Source organism: Mustelus asterias, chromosome 11 (genome assembly GCF_964213995.1).
Source record: "Mustelus asterias chromosome 11, sMusAst1.hap1.1, whole genome shotgun sequence".
Classification (NCBI taxonomy): domain Eukaryota; kingdom Metazoa; phylum Chordata; class Chondrichthyes; order Carcharhiniformes; family Triakidae; genus Mustelus; species Mustelus asterias.
Window position 1 is genome coordinate 16,605,889 of NC_135811.1, and position 17,106 is coordinate 16,622,994.

At 42.2% G+C, this 17,106-nt stretch overlaps 1 protein-coding gene across 1 annotated transcript; it reads left to right on the top strand.

The window, feature by feature from the left end:
• The first annotated feature begins 233 nt into the window (after positions 1–233).
• dusp5 (dual specificity phosphatase 5) lies at positions 234–16,325 on the top strand. The gene is made up of 4 exons (XM_078223189.1): positions 234–749; positions 6,181–6,338; positions 11,519–11,738; positions 13,631–16,325. The coding sequence occupies exons 1-4, from the start codon at positions 386–388 to the stop codon at positions 14,023–14,025; spliced, it is 1,137 nt and encodes a 378-aa protein (XP_078079315.1). The 5' UTR covers positions 234–385; the 3' UTR covers positions 14,026–16,325.
• The last annotated feature ends 781 nt before the right edge of the window (positions 16,326–17,106 follow it).

A 17,106-nucleotide genomic window follows, 5' to 3' on the forward strand; every position in this document is an offset into this window, starting at 1 on the left:
TTCCCAGTGAGTAAGTTCACCACTTCCTCCCCTCCTTTTCCTCGCAGCCTCTCAGAGGAGAGGGCGCGGGGGAGGGACAGGTCGCTGGGCGGTAATCTCAGCTCCATATGTGGAAATGGTCACAAGGATACATTCCATATATGGGCTCCCCGTGACGTCACGCCCCATATATGGGCATCTACGTCACACCGGCAGCTTTCCCCCTTATAAAGGCTACACGGGGATCACCCTTTCCAGACCTTGATTAATAACAAGCCCAAAGCACAGAGTGAGCGAGTAGGAGAGTTTTGCCTAAATATCTTTCTCGCATCTCTTAAATCTCTGAATTTAAAGAGCGAGAGAGAGGGATTTTTTTTTGGGGGGGGGGGAAATAAAATATTTAAGCATGACAGTTTCAGGAATTGACAGCCAGCGCTTAAAGAAATTTATTCGGAAACAAACGAGTAGAAATCTGATCCTGGACTGCAGACCCTTTCTGTCCTTCGCGGCGTCTCACGTCCAAGGCTCGCACAATGTGAACTTGAACTCGGTGGTGGTCCGCAGGTCGAGAGGTGGCCCGGTGCCCTTGCAGTTCGTCATTCCGGACGAGCGAGCCAGAGCCAGGCTCGGGGAGGGCAGGGTGTCCACCGTGGTGATCCTGGACGAGAGAACTTCACAGAGTCAGAGACTGAGTAAGGACAGCACCGCGCAGATCGTGTTAAACACCTTAACCGCTGTCACATCAACAGCCAGAATCTATTTCCTCAAAGGTGAGACTGAGATGCAAGCAGTCCATGTATTAAACCTTGTAAAGATTTTCTGCAGTTGGATGCTAGAGATGTTTTTGTAATTCCCAGTACAAAGCCGACTAGTCCAATCATTGTTGCTGATTTGCAGTTTTTTGAGTAACCTATCCTTGTAGCGATAAACAATTCATTTTAAAATATTTAGTTTAACAATTACATTAACATTGTATCTAATAATATTGTTTAAAACTGCCAGGGAAACAATCTAAGGCTTCAAAAAACGCCGTTGATGTATTGTTATTTTTGTTAGCTCATTTTACACGGGTGGTTGTTTTTTAAAAAACCGTACAACACAGAGATCCCAGCGTGCTAAAGTGAGGTTTACTCTGAGATTGCTCTCTGGGCTGTTTCAGTGGAGGAGCCAACCGACTGACAATAACCGGGCTAAGCGTTCCCCTATTCCTGAACGACGTTTCAAAGTAGGCGGTTTCGGGGAACTGGACAAGAAACAGGAACTAGGAGAGAGAACCTGCATTGAAGATATGCAAATAACCACCATTCCCCGTATTCCCCCCCCCCTCCCCCTCCCCCCTTTTCTCCCTCGCCCCCGCCACGAAACTGGCACTGAAATGATGTGCAGTTGACTGAAATGATCGAAGATTGAGCACCGTGTGGGTGTCCAATTGGAAATTCCTTGGGAGTGAGAAACACCCACCTATGAAGGAAACAAGTTGAGGAAATATTGGACATTTCCAGTAAATTGGCCACAGGCTGAAAGAAAAAACCTAAGCTCATGTTTCAGGTGTGACTGTTGAAGTCACACCCAATGCTGAGTTCAACAGTATGAAGAGTCACAACTAAATCATCGTTTCATCATGTCTTTTTCACATGCTGACTGACCTGCTGTTCATTCCCAGATCTTGGGTTTAGAATATTATTTAATGCTTGTTCCTTGAGGCTGATGGAGGACAATGCAGGACTGTAAAGAGAGAGCAGAGCTGTGGATTTCTCTGGTTAAGAGCCAACTGGATATATTGGGCTCAATGCCTCCTATTCTATAAACCTCTATGATATTACAGTTTAAAACCCCCCTGCCTGTCGTATCAACATATCTATTCCATTGAGTTTGCATTGTCAGTGCATCATATGTAATTGCATCAGTCTCCTGGTAGTGTGAGGTAATCCAGGCTTCAGCATAAATTACAACAGCAATTTGATTCTATTCCATTTAGCAATGGACCAAACATCAATGGAAAAATAACATGTTTCCACAAAGAAATAGGATATCCTGTCAAGCACTCAATTATCATTCCCAAAACTGGTCCAAGGTGCAAAAGAATCATCAATTTATTTTCTATTGTAAAGTGGGAAGTGATATTTTGTGTTCTATTTCTTAAAATTGCTAATAGAGGTGGATTTGTTGTACCTGTGATACTGATTTCTACCACGAATGATTGTGTTTACTATTCCCACATTGGTTAAAATGAAGCCCTTTTACAACTGACCAAATGGTCTCTTACCAGTTACACTGACGTGTACCAATCTGTCGATCCTGGACATGGTCACTGAATAGACAGATTGACAGTTGTTCACTAGGTGTAAAAAAGTGAGTGGCCACACGTCACTTACTGTCTGTTCAGAGAATTTATTGCAATGTGTGATTCCTAAGAAATGAGAGTAGATTAACACAGTGGTTGCTGCTGTCAGCCAGTACAGCAGGACATGATTACACTCCTGAGTGGTTATTGGTTTTTTTTGACTAAAGTCAATGGGTTCTGTAATAGGGAAACAGTGTGTGTCCCCTATCCACCACACAAGTGGTGGAGGTGAAATTTATCCTCTACAAGTGAATAACCTGAGGAAGGGGAAATGCACATTGATGGGTTTGTAGGCCCTTTGTGCTAAAATGACATTTTTTTAATAAGCTCTTGGATATTCAGACCTGACATGGAAACTGGGGGCTTGAGCAATGGTACAAATATGGAAATTACTCAAGAAAATCTGGAGCAATTCAACTGGTCTATCAAGCCCACTCAACACACCGCCCCAGTATGATTAACCTCCTCCCACTCCTTAATCTTACTTTAAAGAACAGTGAGTTTTGCCCCTGCTGGTGGAAGAAAAATCATACAAGTGCTGTCCATATCTCTCTAATTCTCAATTCTTTTTTTGGTTCAGTTGGTGGCACTCTTACCCCAGAATCAGAAGATTCTGGTTTCAAGTCCCACTTTGGAAGTACCATCTTTCAGATGAGATGTTAAACTGTGGCCCTGAGTGGTGGGTGTAGGAGATCCCTTGGAATTATTTTGAAAAAAAAAAGCAGGAGCGTTATTCCTGTTTTTTTTGGCCAATATTTATCCCTCAGTCAACATCACAGAAAAACATATTATCTCGTCACATTATCGCATTGCTGTTGTGGGAATTAGCTGTGTGCAAATCTTCTGCCATATGGGTGGCTTGGTTGCATGGTGGTTACCACTGCTGCCTCACAGTGCCAGGGACCCGGGTTCGATTCCGACCTTTGGGTGACTTTGTGGAGTTTACACGTTCTCCCCATGTCTGCGTGGGTTTCCTCCCGGGTGCTCTGGTTTTCTCTCTCAGTCCAAAGATGTACAGATTAGGTGGATTCGCCATGCTAAGTTACCCCTTAGTGTCCAAAGATATGTAGGTTAGGTGGATTGCCATGGTAAATGCCTGGGGATAGGACTATGGGGAGGGTCTGGGTGGGTTGCTCTTTCGGTGAGTCAGTACTGACTTGATGGGCCAAATGGCCTCTTTCTGCATTGTTGGGATTCTATAGTTCTATGGTACAGACTGCTAATTTCCACCGATACAACAGGGACAACATTTTGAAAGTACTTCATTGGCTGTAAAGTGCTTTGTGACATTGTGAAGTCATGGAAGGTGCTTTATGAATACAAGTTTCTACATCCAAACATTTTATTTTTCTCAGCAGATATTGATCCAACTCTCTTAATGAGCTCAAATAACTACTCTCTCCAGGAATTTATTTCATTTAGACTTCCCTGAAAAACTCCTATCACAGAAACCATTGCTACTTTCTTTATTCTTTCATGGGATGAGGGCCTCACTGGCAGGACCAGAATTTGTTCCCCATCCCTAATTGCCCTTGAACTGAGTGTCCATTTCAGAGGACGGTTAAGAGTCAACCACATTGCTGTGGATCTGGAATTACATGTAGGGTAGGCCAGACCAGGTTTCCTCTCCTGAAGGTCATTAGTGAACTAGATGGGTTCTTACAACAATCCATGCCAGTTCCCAGGTGCCATCATTGAGACTTGCTTCCAATTCCAGATTTTTAAATTAATAAATTGAATTCAAATTCCAGCAGCTACCCCGGTGGGATTCAAAACCAGCGTGTTATCCTAAACAGCTGGATTACTAACCCAGTGATATTACCACACCGCCACTGTCTCCTCTGCTGGCATTAAGAAATGAGGGAGGCTATGGAATAGAAGATGTGACATTCAGTATTTCTGCGTAAATTCATGGGCTGGAATATTCTTGTATTATATTGGATGTGTCACAGCAGTTGGGCGTGAAGTGATAATTAAGTATGTATCATGTCGCAGAAACTGATATCAGCACTGAATACTGTTGGTGAGCACCAGTGAGCAATCAGTTTGAAATTTATTTGAAGGCCGTTTCATTTTGTTTGGGCAGGCAAATTCATAGGCTTGTGAGAATTGAATCATTTATAGGTAGGCAATAAAGCCTTCCTGCTGCCCACGGTTATTAATCAGAATACTGAGCTGGCATAAACTATTTATTTTTAGATGTAAACTTGAAGCAGTGGCATTTAAAATAAACAAAAATTGGGCCGTAATAGATTAGATAAATACAAATTCTTGCAACAACAAAAGAGATGAAAGGAGGCATTGGGTAATTGACTGGGCAAGTATCGTGAGTCACATTTGAGTGCCTGAAGCTTCCATTAGTAATAGATAATTTTAGTACTACGTATCAGTTGGCTAATTTGCTACATTCCATGTCAGCCCAAAATGTTTCAGCCAGCAACTGACATTGGAATCCACAGAGATCGCAGTGTTGAAGGTTTTCGATTCCGTTTGCATTGTGTGTTTACTATTAAACTTTACTGCCCAGTTTAAATCTGCCCAGAGGACCAGGTCATCAATTTTGATTTCCTTGGTTCTTAAAAGCTTCACGTTGGACTTGCTTTCTATAAACCAAAATGATGTTTTTCCTTTTCTACCAAAGTATGACGATTCACTTACAGGCGATTCACTCAATCTGATACCAAATACTTCAGCTGGCAGCAGTGTTGTATGTCGCATGGTGTCACATTTTTGTTTGACAGTCATTCCTTGTGAAGCACCAATGTTAAAGGACAAATTAATGCAAGTTGCTGCATTAAATTAGTCTAAAACCTGGGATATTAATGTACATTGATACAATCCAAATTAATATAAGCACTCATAGGGCGACCCTTGTGAGCTTCGCTCCCCATCTACCTCCCTCCCTGATGCCAGTTGAAAACAGGGCCAGACATTGTGAGTCCCAGTACTAAACACGAGAGAATCTGGATTCACATTTTTAGCTTGAACAGGAGGTTGAATTACAACTCATAAGGCAAATTACTTACAATCTCCAGTGCCTGCTCATTTATAGTCAATAATTTTCTTATTGTCCCTGTATCTATTGCATTCTTCTGGGTTCCACTGGTCTGCACTGGCTCTTCTTTACACCCACATTTATACTCACACAGCCTTTTGTTTCATTTTATAAGATCATTGTGCCATAGAATCCCTACAGTGCAGAAGGAGGCCATTCAGCCCATCGAACCTGCACCGAACACAGTCCCAACCCTGGGCCCTATCCCCATAACCCCATGCATTTACCTTAGCTAGTCCCCCTGACACTAAGGGGCAATTTAGCATAGCCAATCCACCTCACCCACACATCTTTGGACTGTGGGAGGAAACCGGAACACCTAGAGAAAACCCACGAAGATACGGGGAGAACAGTCAAACTCCACGCAAGCCGGGAATTGAACCCGGGCCCCTGGCGCTGTGAGGCAGCAGTGCTAACCACTGTGCCATCGTACCGCCCAGGCAGAGGTATTGTATTTAACAGAAGGGAGATACAGAAGAGAAAGAAAATAACGTATAGACAACTCTACCCCTCCTCCAAATTCCTCCCATCTATTCTGCTGTGTATTTTTAATTTATGGAATTGGCATGTTCTATTGTAGATATTCAATTTGATGACAACCATATCTCTTTTATATGAGAAAAGATGTGATTCTAAAGCCAAGGAACAATATTAATACAGTCTTCTGAAACCTAGAGTCAGCAGGCCTAGGCTTTCTTACACACAAAAAGAGAGGCTATGGTCGAATGTTCCTTTTTGTTGTTGAGCAGGGTTGAAGGATGCAAGTGTTGACACAGTTTTCTCCTTTGTCCTCTGTTTCTAGGAGGCTATGAAGACTTCTACTCTCAGTACCCGGAATGTTGCAGTGAGCTGAAGCCAAGCTTGAACTACACCAGTGTGCAAGAGGTTAAAGAAACTGATGCAAGCGATATGAGCCAACATGAAAAGCCCTGCAGCAACCGCAGACCAGTCTATGATCAGGTGTGTACGGCTGAAGGATAAACACTGAGCCCTGTGCCGAGGGACAGACTAACTTTAGAGTACATTTCCTTTCAGAAGTGCCACAGAAGAGGAAACAACATCAGACGGAGTTGTTTTTTTAAAAGCCTCTGCTCGTAATTGTCATCACTGCATGACATCACTCTGCCATAATTGGGTCTACATAAATGTGCTACTCTGCTCCTGTAGCAGGACGAGCAATGTGGGAAGGTGTTTTTCTCTTTACCCAGTTCCTGTTTTCTGAGGGTTTTTACGTGTGTTATTTTAAGGGGCTTTCTGTTTCAATTGTCTTCCCTATTTTGCTTCTGCTTTGCATGAAAGACAGTGTTCCTGTTATCTCTGTTAATGTGCCCTGTGTTTTTGACTGGAGCTGGAAGTGGATGCTTTACTAGTTCAGGTTAAACAAACTAGAGCCCAATATACATTTGAATTAACCAGTGATTTTCATTAAAACAGACACACTCAAAACCGACAGCGATTATATATATATTTTTTGAAATTACTTGCATTTATATAGCACCTTTTTACAATCTCTGACAATAGAGTACTATAATAGTGTAATCAGGGCTGGGCAAGCTCCCATAAACACCAGTGTGGTAACCAGATCATCTTTTATTTGTGTTGTTGATTGAGGGATAAATATTGGCGAGGGCACCAGGGAGAGCTCCCCTGCTTTTCTATCATGGGACCGTTTATGTCCACCTGAGAGGGCAAACAGGGCCTCAGTTTACCATCTCATCTGAAAGTTGACAGGGTGCAGCATTCTCTCGTTACTATAACTGTGGAGTGTCAGTCTAGATTTATTTTATGCTTCGGACTTGGATGTGAGTCCACGACATTCAGACCGAGAGGTGAGAATGCTGAGCCACAGCTGACAATTTCAAAATCAATACATTGATACAATCCAAATTAATATCAGCACTCATATAGGAGACCCTTGTGCATTTCTCTCCCCATCTATCTCCCCGCTGGGAGTCACTTGAAAGCAGGGCCAGACATTGTGAGTCCAAATACTAAACACGAGGGAATCTGGATTCACGTTTTTAGCTTGAACAGGAGGTTGAATTGCAACTCGTGAGGCAATAAAAGTACTGCACAGTCTCCAGTGACTGGTCGTTCATAGCCAATACTGGATGAATGAGAGCACTGCACATCTGCCATCAATGGTATCATAAAATCAAATTATTGCGTTTCTATTTTTGCCTGTTCCACTTTACTAGATATTGTTGAGAGCGTAGCAAAGGACTTGAAAGGGTTACAGGAGATTGCACGATATGTGGCATTTTGAAAGCGTGGTGGAGACAGGAACAAGAGTATGTGAAATGTATTGCAGTCAAATGAGTATTCAAATCAAGTTAATCTGGCTACTCATGCTTCCTGACTGGAATCTCAGGACGCTAAATGAGTTAATAGTAGTGGTGATGATCCTCAGCAATATTAACATTAAAAGTAATGATAGCATAATTTTTCTTGTTAATATTACAATATTAATATTGCAACATTTAATATTACAATCAATTAATCTTAATAAAACGTTTCCATTTCTGTATAGTACTTGTCTTTTGCACTGAGCAAAAAGTGTATCTAACCTTTGAGGTTAGATTATTTTTGTTTACACTAATCCCATGTGCGTCAAACTTGTACCAGAGCGGATCCTGTGCAGTTTCCATTCCACAGCAAGATGACATCCTACACTGTGCCAACGCAGCCCTCTCGCCCCAATGATTTCCGTAGCTACAAAGTAGAGGATCTGAAATTCAGTTCTAACCAGAGATCTGATGGTGGGCGGCCTACGAGTTAGGTGAAAATGTGGCTCTCTGATGCCTCTGGGTCTCCAGAGATTGAGTCATTTATTTTAAGGAACATTGTTGATCGCAGGCGAACTCTTGTGTCTATATCATAAACAGCACTCATCAGTAAAGAAAACACTTTTAATTTTCACTCCCCTTTCTAGATCTGCCTAAGTGCATATCCCAGGGATATAATCAGCACTGAGGAAGTATAGAAATATAGAAAGCAACCCCTTCGAGCCTGCTCCGCCATTTATTTTGATCATGGCTGATCATCAAATTCAATATCCTGATCTCGCCTTCCCCTCCATATCCCTTCATCCCTTTAACTCCAAGAGCTGTATCTAATTTCTTCTCAAAATCAGTCAACATTTTGGCCTCAACTACTTTCTGTGGTAGTGAATTCCACACGTTCACCACCCTCTGGCTGACAAAATTTCTCCTCACCTCAGTCCTAAAAAGTTTACTCTTTATCCTCAAACTATGTCGCAATGCTTCAGAAGGGTTCCTTGTCCTTTCATTCTTCCTGTATTGGAAGTGCCTGGTCTCTGGTTGGACCTTGGGTTGTAAAGGCACAAAGAGAATTGCAAGTATATCCATTTTGCAAAGCATGTTGGTTCTTTATTATTCTGCTCCACCATTTGGTTCTGAAATTTACAATATCTAGGATCTGCAATTGTGTCAACGTCCAACTCTTAGAGTAGGAGCTGTGTAAAGTGAAAAAGCAGGAATAGGAATTGTATAAGTGTAAAATTGGCATTAATATGAAATACTTGAAATTTTATGACTAAACTAAGATGGGCCAAAAGTCACATCTGTATTAAATATCCTTAATAAATAATTTCATGCCATTACATATCCTGCTTTTCTTTTGCAATTAGCACTATCCAACTAGACTGATCATCACAGTAGGTCACTTGTACTCGATGATGACAGTCTGCAAGTTTCCACACAGCTAAAGTTGTCCACCACTTTAATTGAATGGGGTAGGATGTGGTGTAAGCCTTCATTTAGCACTGTTCCTTCAGTTAATTAGTAGGCATGGTAGTACAGGGCTCCTAAAACAACCTCTGAAAATTGTTTACTGTTTATATCCCTGATTACACACACGTGGTTGGAGCATTGCCTTCCCAATGGCAATGTTACTAAAGTTCAGCTGTTTCAGCAATGTCTATATTTTAGCTTTTATCCTGGAGTTGAATTTGTCTTGCATTCACTTTAGAATAATATGGGCAGTAATAGACGCAGGCTCAGAGTCGTGCACTAACATAAGCCAGGACACATGGGTGTTCTTATATTTTAGAAAGCACATTCAATCCACAAGAAATTCCTGAAGGTACCAAGCCTGAATTGTTTTTCTGTATAATCAGATGTGAGAACACTATTCTTCAAGCACAACAACAATTTTTATTTTTATATATTGCCTTTAATGTAACAAAATGTCCCAAGGCGCTTTAGAAGAGCATTATGCAATAAAGTATGACACCAAGTCACAAACGGATATGTAAGGTCAAGTGACCAAAAGCTTGGTTAAAGAGGTGGGTTTTAATAAATGTTTAATGGAGGAAAGCGAGGTAGAAGGGTAGGGAGACGTATGGGGGGAATTCTAGAGCTTGGGGTCTAAGCAACTGAGGGCACAGTCACCAATGATGGAGCAATTATGTGAATGCACAAGAGACCAGAATTAGAAGAATGCAGATACCTTGGAGGGTTGTAGAGCTGGGGGAGATTAGAGATATAGGGCAGAGTGTTCCCATCCCACCCACCACAGCAATTGTAGCAGGCGGGACATGAACCATAAAAAGGTCCATTGACATTGGGTGGGATTTTTCGATCTTGGGGTGAGTGCGGCCGGAAAATCCCGCCCATCAAGTGACCAGGCCAAGGAGGGATTTGCCAACTAGGATGCAAATTTTAAACTCCATACATCGTTTGACCTGGAGCTTATGCAGGTCAGCAAGCACAGGGGTAATAGACCAACATGGTTCAGTGTGGGTTAGGACATGGGCAGCAGAGTTATGGATGACTTCAAGTTTACGGAGGGTAGGATGGAGGAGACCAGACAGGAGTGAGTTATAATAGTTGAGTCTGGAGGAGTCTGAGGGTTTCAGCAGGAGGTGAAGTCGAGCGATGTTATGGACATGGAAATAGGCAGTCTTAGAGATGGCAGGAATATGAGGCTGGAAGCTCATCTCCAGTTCAAAGGTGATGCCAAGGTAGTGAACTGACTAGCGCTAGACCAATATTCTCAATTCAGAAAATAAGAACATAAGAAATGTGGGGTGGGATTGTGGTCGGTGCAGACTCGATGGGCCGAATGGCCTCCTTCTGCACTGTAGGGTTTCTATGATTTCTATGAAATAGGAACAGGCAAGTTGGACTTTTGAGAATGCTCTGCAGTGAACAAAGATCATGGCTGATCTTCTGCTTAACTTACACCTTCCTGCACAATCCTCATATCTCTTGATTCTCAGTATCCAATATCTATCAATCTCTGATGATTGCGCCTGCAATGTTGTCCGGGGTAGAGAATTCAAAAGATCCTCAGCCCTCTGAGTGAAGATCTCCTAATTTCAATCCTAAATGGCTAACTCCTTATTCTGAGACTGTCACCACTAGCTTCAGACCATACAGCAAGGGGATATGTATATATCCCTCTAGCATCTACCCTGTCAAGCCTTTTAAGAATTTTGTACATTTCAGTGAGATCACCTTTCATTCTTCTAACCTTTCAGGAATATAGGCATAGTCTACTCAATTTCTCCTGATAGAACAACCCTCTCATCCCAGGAATCAGACCAGTGAACCTTGGTTGCATTCCCACTAAAGCAGGTATAAGGGGATCAGCACTGTACACAGCATTCCAGATATGGTCCCACCAAGGCCCTATACAATTGCAGTAAGGCATCCTTACTTTTATTCTCCAATCCCTTTATAATTTATGGCTAACATACCCTTTGCTTTCCTAATTGTGTGTTAATGTTTTGTGAGTTGTGTGTGAGGACACCCAGATCCTTCTGAATACCAACATTTCCCAGTCTTTCAAAATTTAAAATAAAACTCTGCTTTTCTATTTTTTCTACCAAAGAGCTAATTTCACATTTCTCCACATTTCATTCCTATGCCGTGTTCTTGCGAACTCACTTAACCTCTTGCAATCTCTTTGTCTCGGAATTCACGGGAAAAGTGTGTGACAGAGAAAGGCGAGACTGAATAGTGGAAAATTAAAATATATAAGTTATGTCTCTCTTCAGATATAAATGTTTCTAATCACCCACTGGAATTATTGTATGAATTGTTTTATGTTATTTATGACTTTACAATGAAAAGTGTTTCTTATTATTTATGGAGTTTCTTGTGTTCATTTTCCAGGGAAAACCTGTTGAAATCCTGCCTTTCCTATATCTCGGTAGTGCTTACCATGCCTCCAGACCAGACTTTCTAGATGATCTCCACATCACCGCTTTGTTGAATGTTTCTCGTGACTGTGCGGAGTACTTCAAAAGCAAATATCACTACAAATTCATCCCTGTCGAAGATAGTGCAACTGCAGACATGAGTTCCCATTTTCAGGAAGCAATAGACTTCATTGGTATGTAGCTATTGTGTGGATTTTGTTTCTTTCACAATTGACTTTTAACATCTGTTGGGATAGGCTTTTTACCAATATTGGTCACTATCCTGTAAAAAGTATCACCTTTACGTGATTGGATGGGTCTTTTTCATACAGATGCAGATTTCTTGTGATTTCAAAGTGTTAATTTTATTTGGGTGGCACGGTGGCATAGTGGTTAGCACTGCTGTCTCACGGCACAAGGGACTCTGGTTCAATTCCTGGCTTGGGTCACTGCCTGTGCGGAGTCTGCACGTTCTCCCCGTGTCTGCATGGGTTTCCTCCGGGTGCTCCGGTTTGCTCCTGCAGTCTGAAAGACGTGCTGGTTAGGTGCATTGGCCATGCTAATTTCTTCCTCAGTATATCCGAACAGGCGCCGGAGTGTGGCGACTAGGGAATTTTCACAGTAACTTCATTGCTGTGTTAGTGTAAGCCTGCTTGTGACACTAATACATAAACTTTAAACTTAGATTTTGCTCCTCACTCTACAGTAAACTCTTAACAGAGAGATGAGAATGGGAATGTCTATTTCATTCCAATTGATCACAGAAATTGGGAAAATATATTATGGACCAATAGTGATGAGTCAGTACTTTCATCTCCTCTTTTGAGATGGAAAACTCCAATTTTATGACCCATTTCCCTTCCTTCCAAATTTGGCCCTGCTAATAATTGACCAAACTCCATTACAGTTCTAATATGTAAAGGTACTTTGAGAACCTGCCCACTCACTTTAATTTCTTTACCCTGGGTGCTATTGAGCTTCTTGAGTTGGAGCTGTCTTCATCCAGGCAAGTGGAGAGTATCTGACCTGTGCCTGGTCAGGATTTGGGATGTGAACCACTGGCCATTGAAAATTCAGCCTCTGACTTGCTCTTTTAGTCACAGTGGGTGGGATTTTCCCTGCAACCTGCTGCATGTTTCGTGGTGGCGAAAGGTGGCTTGCTCTTGGCCAATGGTGGAAACCTGGGTGTGCGCCATTGGCCGGACTGGAAAATCCCACCAGTGTGAATGATCAGAAGATCTCACCCAGTAATTATGTACCTGGTGTAGTTAAGTTTCTGGTCAATGGTGACCCCAAGATATTGATGGTGGGGAATTCAGTGATAGTGTTGAATGTCAAGGAGACTTTCTCTCATTGGAGACCATCATTGTCCGTTACTGATATGGTCTGGATATTGCTTGCCACGGATCAGCCCAAACCTGAATGCTGTCCTAGTCTTGCTGCATGCAGGGCAAGGACTGCTATCTAGCAGCAACACAACTGTACCTCCGCTTAAATATACAAAGGAGGTGCTGAAATGGAAAAAAAGGGGAAAACTTTGCCTACTGAATATAGTTTTACCAAGTGGGTGTTTTTGCCCCGCTTGGCTAGAGCATCTTTTAGTTTTTTTTATTCATTTGTGAGACATGGGTGTCACTGGCTGGCCAGCATTTATTGCCCATCCCTAGTTGCCCTTGGAGTTGAGAGTCAACTACATTGTTGTGGCTCTGGAGTCACATGTAGGCCAGACCAGGTAAGGATGGCAGATTTCTTTCCCTAAAGGGCATTAGTGAACCAGATGGGTTTTTCCTGACAATCGACAATAGTTTCATGGTCCTCAGTAGATTCTTAATTTCAGATCTTTTTTATTGAATTCAAATTCCACCATTGTTGGGATTTGAACCTGGGTCCCCAGATACTAGCTGAGTTTCTGGATTACTAGTCTAGTAATAATGCCACTAGGCCATCGCATCTTCTTTGCAGTTACCAATATTCTATAGCTTTACCTAGCCTAGTTGAAGATATGTTAACTGTAATGCACGGTCATGTCAGATGTTTTGGGATACACATTAGCTCAGTTTAATTCATGGTTAATGTTATTTTTCAGATCACGTGAGACACACAGGAGGGAAGGTCCTGGTCCACTGTGAAGCAGGCATTTCTCGGTCACCCACAATCTGTTTGGCCTATCTCATGAGATCCAAGAAGCTGCGATTGGAAGAAGCCTTTGACTACATTAAAGAACGAAGAAATACCATTTCTCCAAATTTTGGATTTATGAACCAGCTATTGCAGTATGAATCTGAAATCCTCTCCCTCACCCCTGCTGTCAAATCCTGCAAGAGAGACTCGGTGTCCTGTTCAGCAGAGGAACTGACCTATAACAAAAGTTTGGAAAGTTCAGTTTACACTTTTCCCAGTTCACTTTTGAGTACAGTGCCAATACCATCACCAGCCCATCAGTTTGAATTTAGCCCAATAAAGGTATCTCTGTCATGCTGAAATACAGTGCAACACCCGAAACCATGGACTTGAAGAAACATCATTGATGGGTTACTGAAACGAAGGTGAATCCTGGCTGCTTTTAACTGGGTTCATCAAATCCTGCAGTATTTTGTGCTTAGCCCTTCACCTTGCGACGGTTGCCCGAATTCAGCAACCAACTCAGGTTGGCACATTTTCAGCACGAAAGCTGCATGGAACTCGTTGCCATGCCAATACGGAATGGGAATACAGTGGTAATATGACGACAAGACGATGGCGTGGAAAGGCGTTTGTAACTCAGTGCCATGCCTGAATGGAGTTTTTGCAGATTATCAACTTAGCTGTATGTACTGCATCAGATCAATGTCCACCTAGCCTTTTGTAGCTAGGATCTTTCATTGTTCTGTGGCTCAAGTATTCTGAGTAAATCAATGCAAACCAAAGGTGGCATCAACAAGTGTATTCAATGCTTCTGTATTTAACCATTTGTATCAATTCAGGGCTACGTGTTCTTGTCTTAGTATCGAACAACTGCATGAACAGTCTCGGTTTTATATGTGTTGTGTTGTACTAGATAGAACAACAAGTAAATGTCATCAATGTGTTTAAGAAAAGAGCCATAACTCAAAAGAATGGGAGGGACAGTTAAAAACCTTTATCATCATTGGTCATGATCTGTGTGTGAGCCTTGTTCTGGGTTTATAGTTTCAGAATAAAGGTCTCATTTGGGAATTTAGGTGTATCTGCACCTCCACTTTAAATAAAGCAAAATTGGAATGAATGAAAATCAGTTTTTACCCCACCGTGAGATTCTACCTGATTCTGCAGCATCAAAAACATTTTCTACACGGACACTGTAGGTTTTAAGACCATAGGGTTGAGCCCAGGTGCCTGTAGCTGTATATCTTTAACATATACACGTTTATTATAACAATGAATTAGTAAAAGAAAGAACTTACATTTATATAGTACCCATCACACCTGCAGGATGTCCCACAATAATGATACTTTTGGAAGTCTAATTGCCGTTGTTATCAAGGTGAGCACAGCAGCTAATTTTGCACAGAGCAAGATCCAACAAACAGCAATTAGGCAAATTACCAGATGGCATGTTACGCTTGAGGGGGTCAATCGTGGCCAGGACACAGGATAATCCCCTGGTCTTCTTCGATAGTGCTCTGGAGTCATTTATGTCAAACTGAACAAGCAAATGGGCCTAGGTTTCCTCTGCCAACTGAAAGAACCACCTGATTAGTTTAAAGCTAGATTAAGCACTAAAGGCCTTTTGTGGTGCGTGAAATCATAAACTTCTGATCAAGAGGCAAGAGTGCTACCATTGAGCCAAGCTGGCGTTGGGAGATTCTCTTTATGGAATACCGAGTTTATTTCTTGCACATTATCTGCCTGTCTCCAGTCTGCCTGGCCTTTATCACTTGAATTCAACTTGCCCCTAGACCCTTCCTAACCATCACCACGATGAAGTAAAGACAGATGTTCAACTTTTCGGTATCGTGGACCAGCTGCCCATCTGATTTTCACTGAAAGTCAGTCGGACTCTACCGCCAGGGGCTGACCTGTACCATCAGATTAGTGCCCGAGTGGGAATTTGAAAGTCTGCTCATGACTCACTGCCTCAGCCGCACAAGGAATCACTGCGGCCCCCTATCATGGTTCAGGCCTGGAGCGGGATGGAGTAGGATTTAATACCTGTGTTAGACTCTCACTCCATATTGTTGAGCCTCCTTAGACTAATGCTCTGCCCCTTCACACCATTTTATGTTATCTGCAGATTGATGCTGAAATCCAGGCCATCAGCCTCCTTCGGTTATTCCTGTATAATTTTTCACATTTTTGTCCCCTAACCAAACTGATTTTAAGAACCAGAGTTTTCCCAGGTTGGGGGAAAAAAAAGACAATGACGACTACCTAAGGTTGGATATGTAAATTTAGGTCACCCTCCCACCTCATGAACTGTGGGTGTGAATCCTATCACCTCATGACTATATTAACACACTGCTACCTCTGAAGGTTGATTATAATGTTAATATGATTTTTGGTGCTCTCTACAGTTACAATGATTTGAAATAATGTTTGTGTCCCGTTGTGCCAGCTGTCCTACTGGTATAGCACTGAAGTTCGAGTCATTGATGTCAAGTTTGCCTCAGGATTTTGTGAATTAATCTATGAAACCTGTAAATGTTTTCAGGGAATGTTGCAATATCCTATTGTAAATGAGCAATACATTTTGGGAATATGTGCAGTGCTGTTTATTTGTATGTTTCCCTGTACAGTGTCAATAAAACAATGTTTCAAATGGGAAATATAAAAGTTGATTTTTAAAAAAAAAAATTATTCTTTCACAGGATGTGGGCATCACCAGCATTTATTGCCCATCATTAATTGCCCTTGAACCTGGTGGCTTTGTCAGGCCATTTCCCAAGACAAGGTTCAGTCACAGCGCTGTGGGTCTGGAGTTACACACAGGGCAGGGAAAACCCAATGGGTTTTCACAATGGTCACCATCACTCTTTTCAAGTCCAGAATTTCATTAGATTTTACTGGCTGGGGCTGTGGGATTTGAACCTGTACCCCTAAAGCATTAACTTGTGTCACTGGATTACTAGCCCACTGATATTAGGGTGGCACAGTGGTTTGCACTGCTGCCTCACAGTGCTAGGGACCTGGGTTCGATTTCAGCCTTGGGTCTGTGTGTGGAGTTCATTCGTTCTCCCCGTGTCTGCATGGGTTTCCTCTGGCTGCTCCGGTTTCATCTCTCAAGCTGAAGATGTGCAGGTTAGGTGGATTGGCCATGCTAAATTGCCCTTCGGTGTCCAAGGTGTGTGTAGGTTGGGGGGGATTAATGGGGTAAATGTGTAAGGTTACGGGTAAGATGCTCTGTTATCAAGTCGGTGCAGAATCGATGTGCTGAATGGCCTCCTTCTGCACTGTAGAGATTCTATGATTACCACTACACCATCATTAATTATAGTGATTTAAAGAACATTCTCCTCTTACCAAATCTTCCTATAAACAACGTTTTGACCTTGATCTGTTGTGTCTCTTTAAGACAGAGATAGATAGTTTCTTGATTAATAAGAG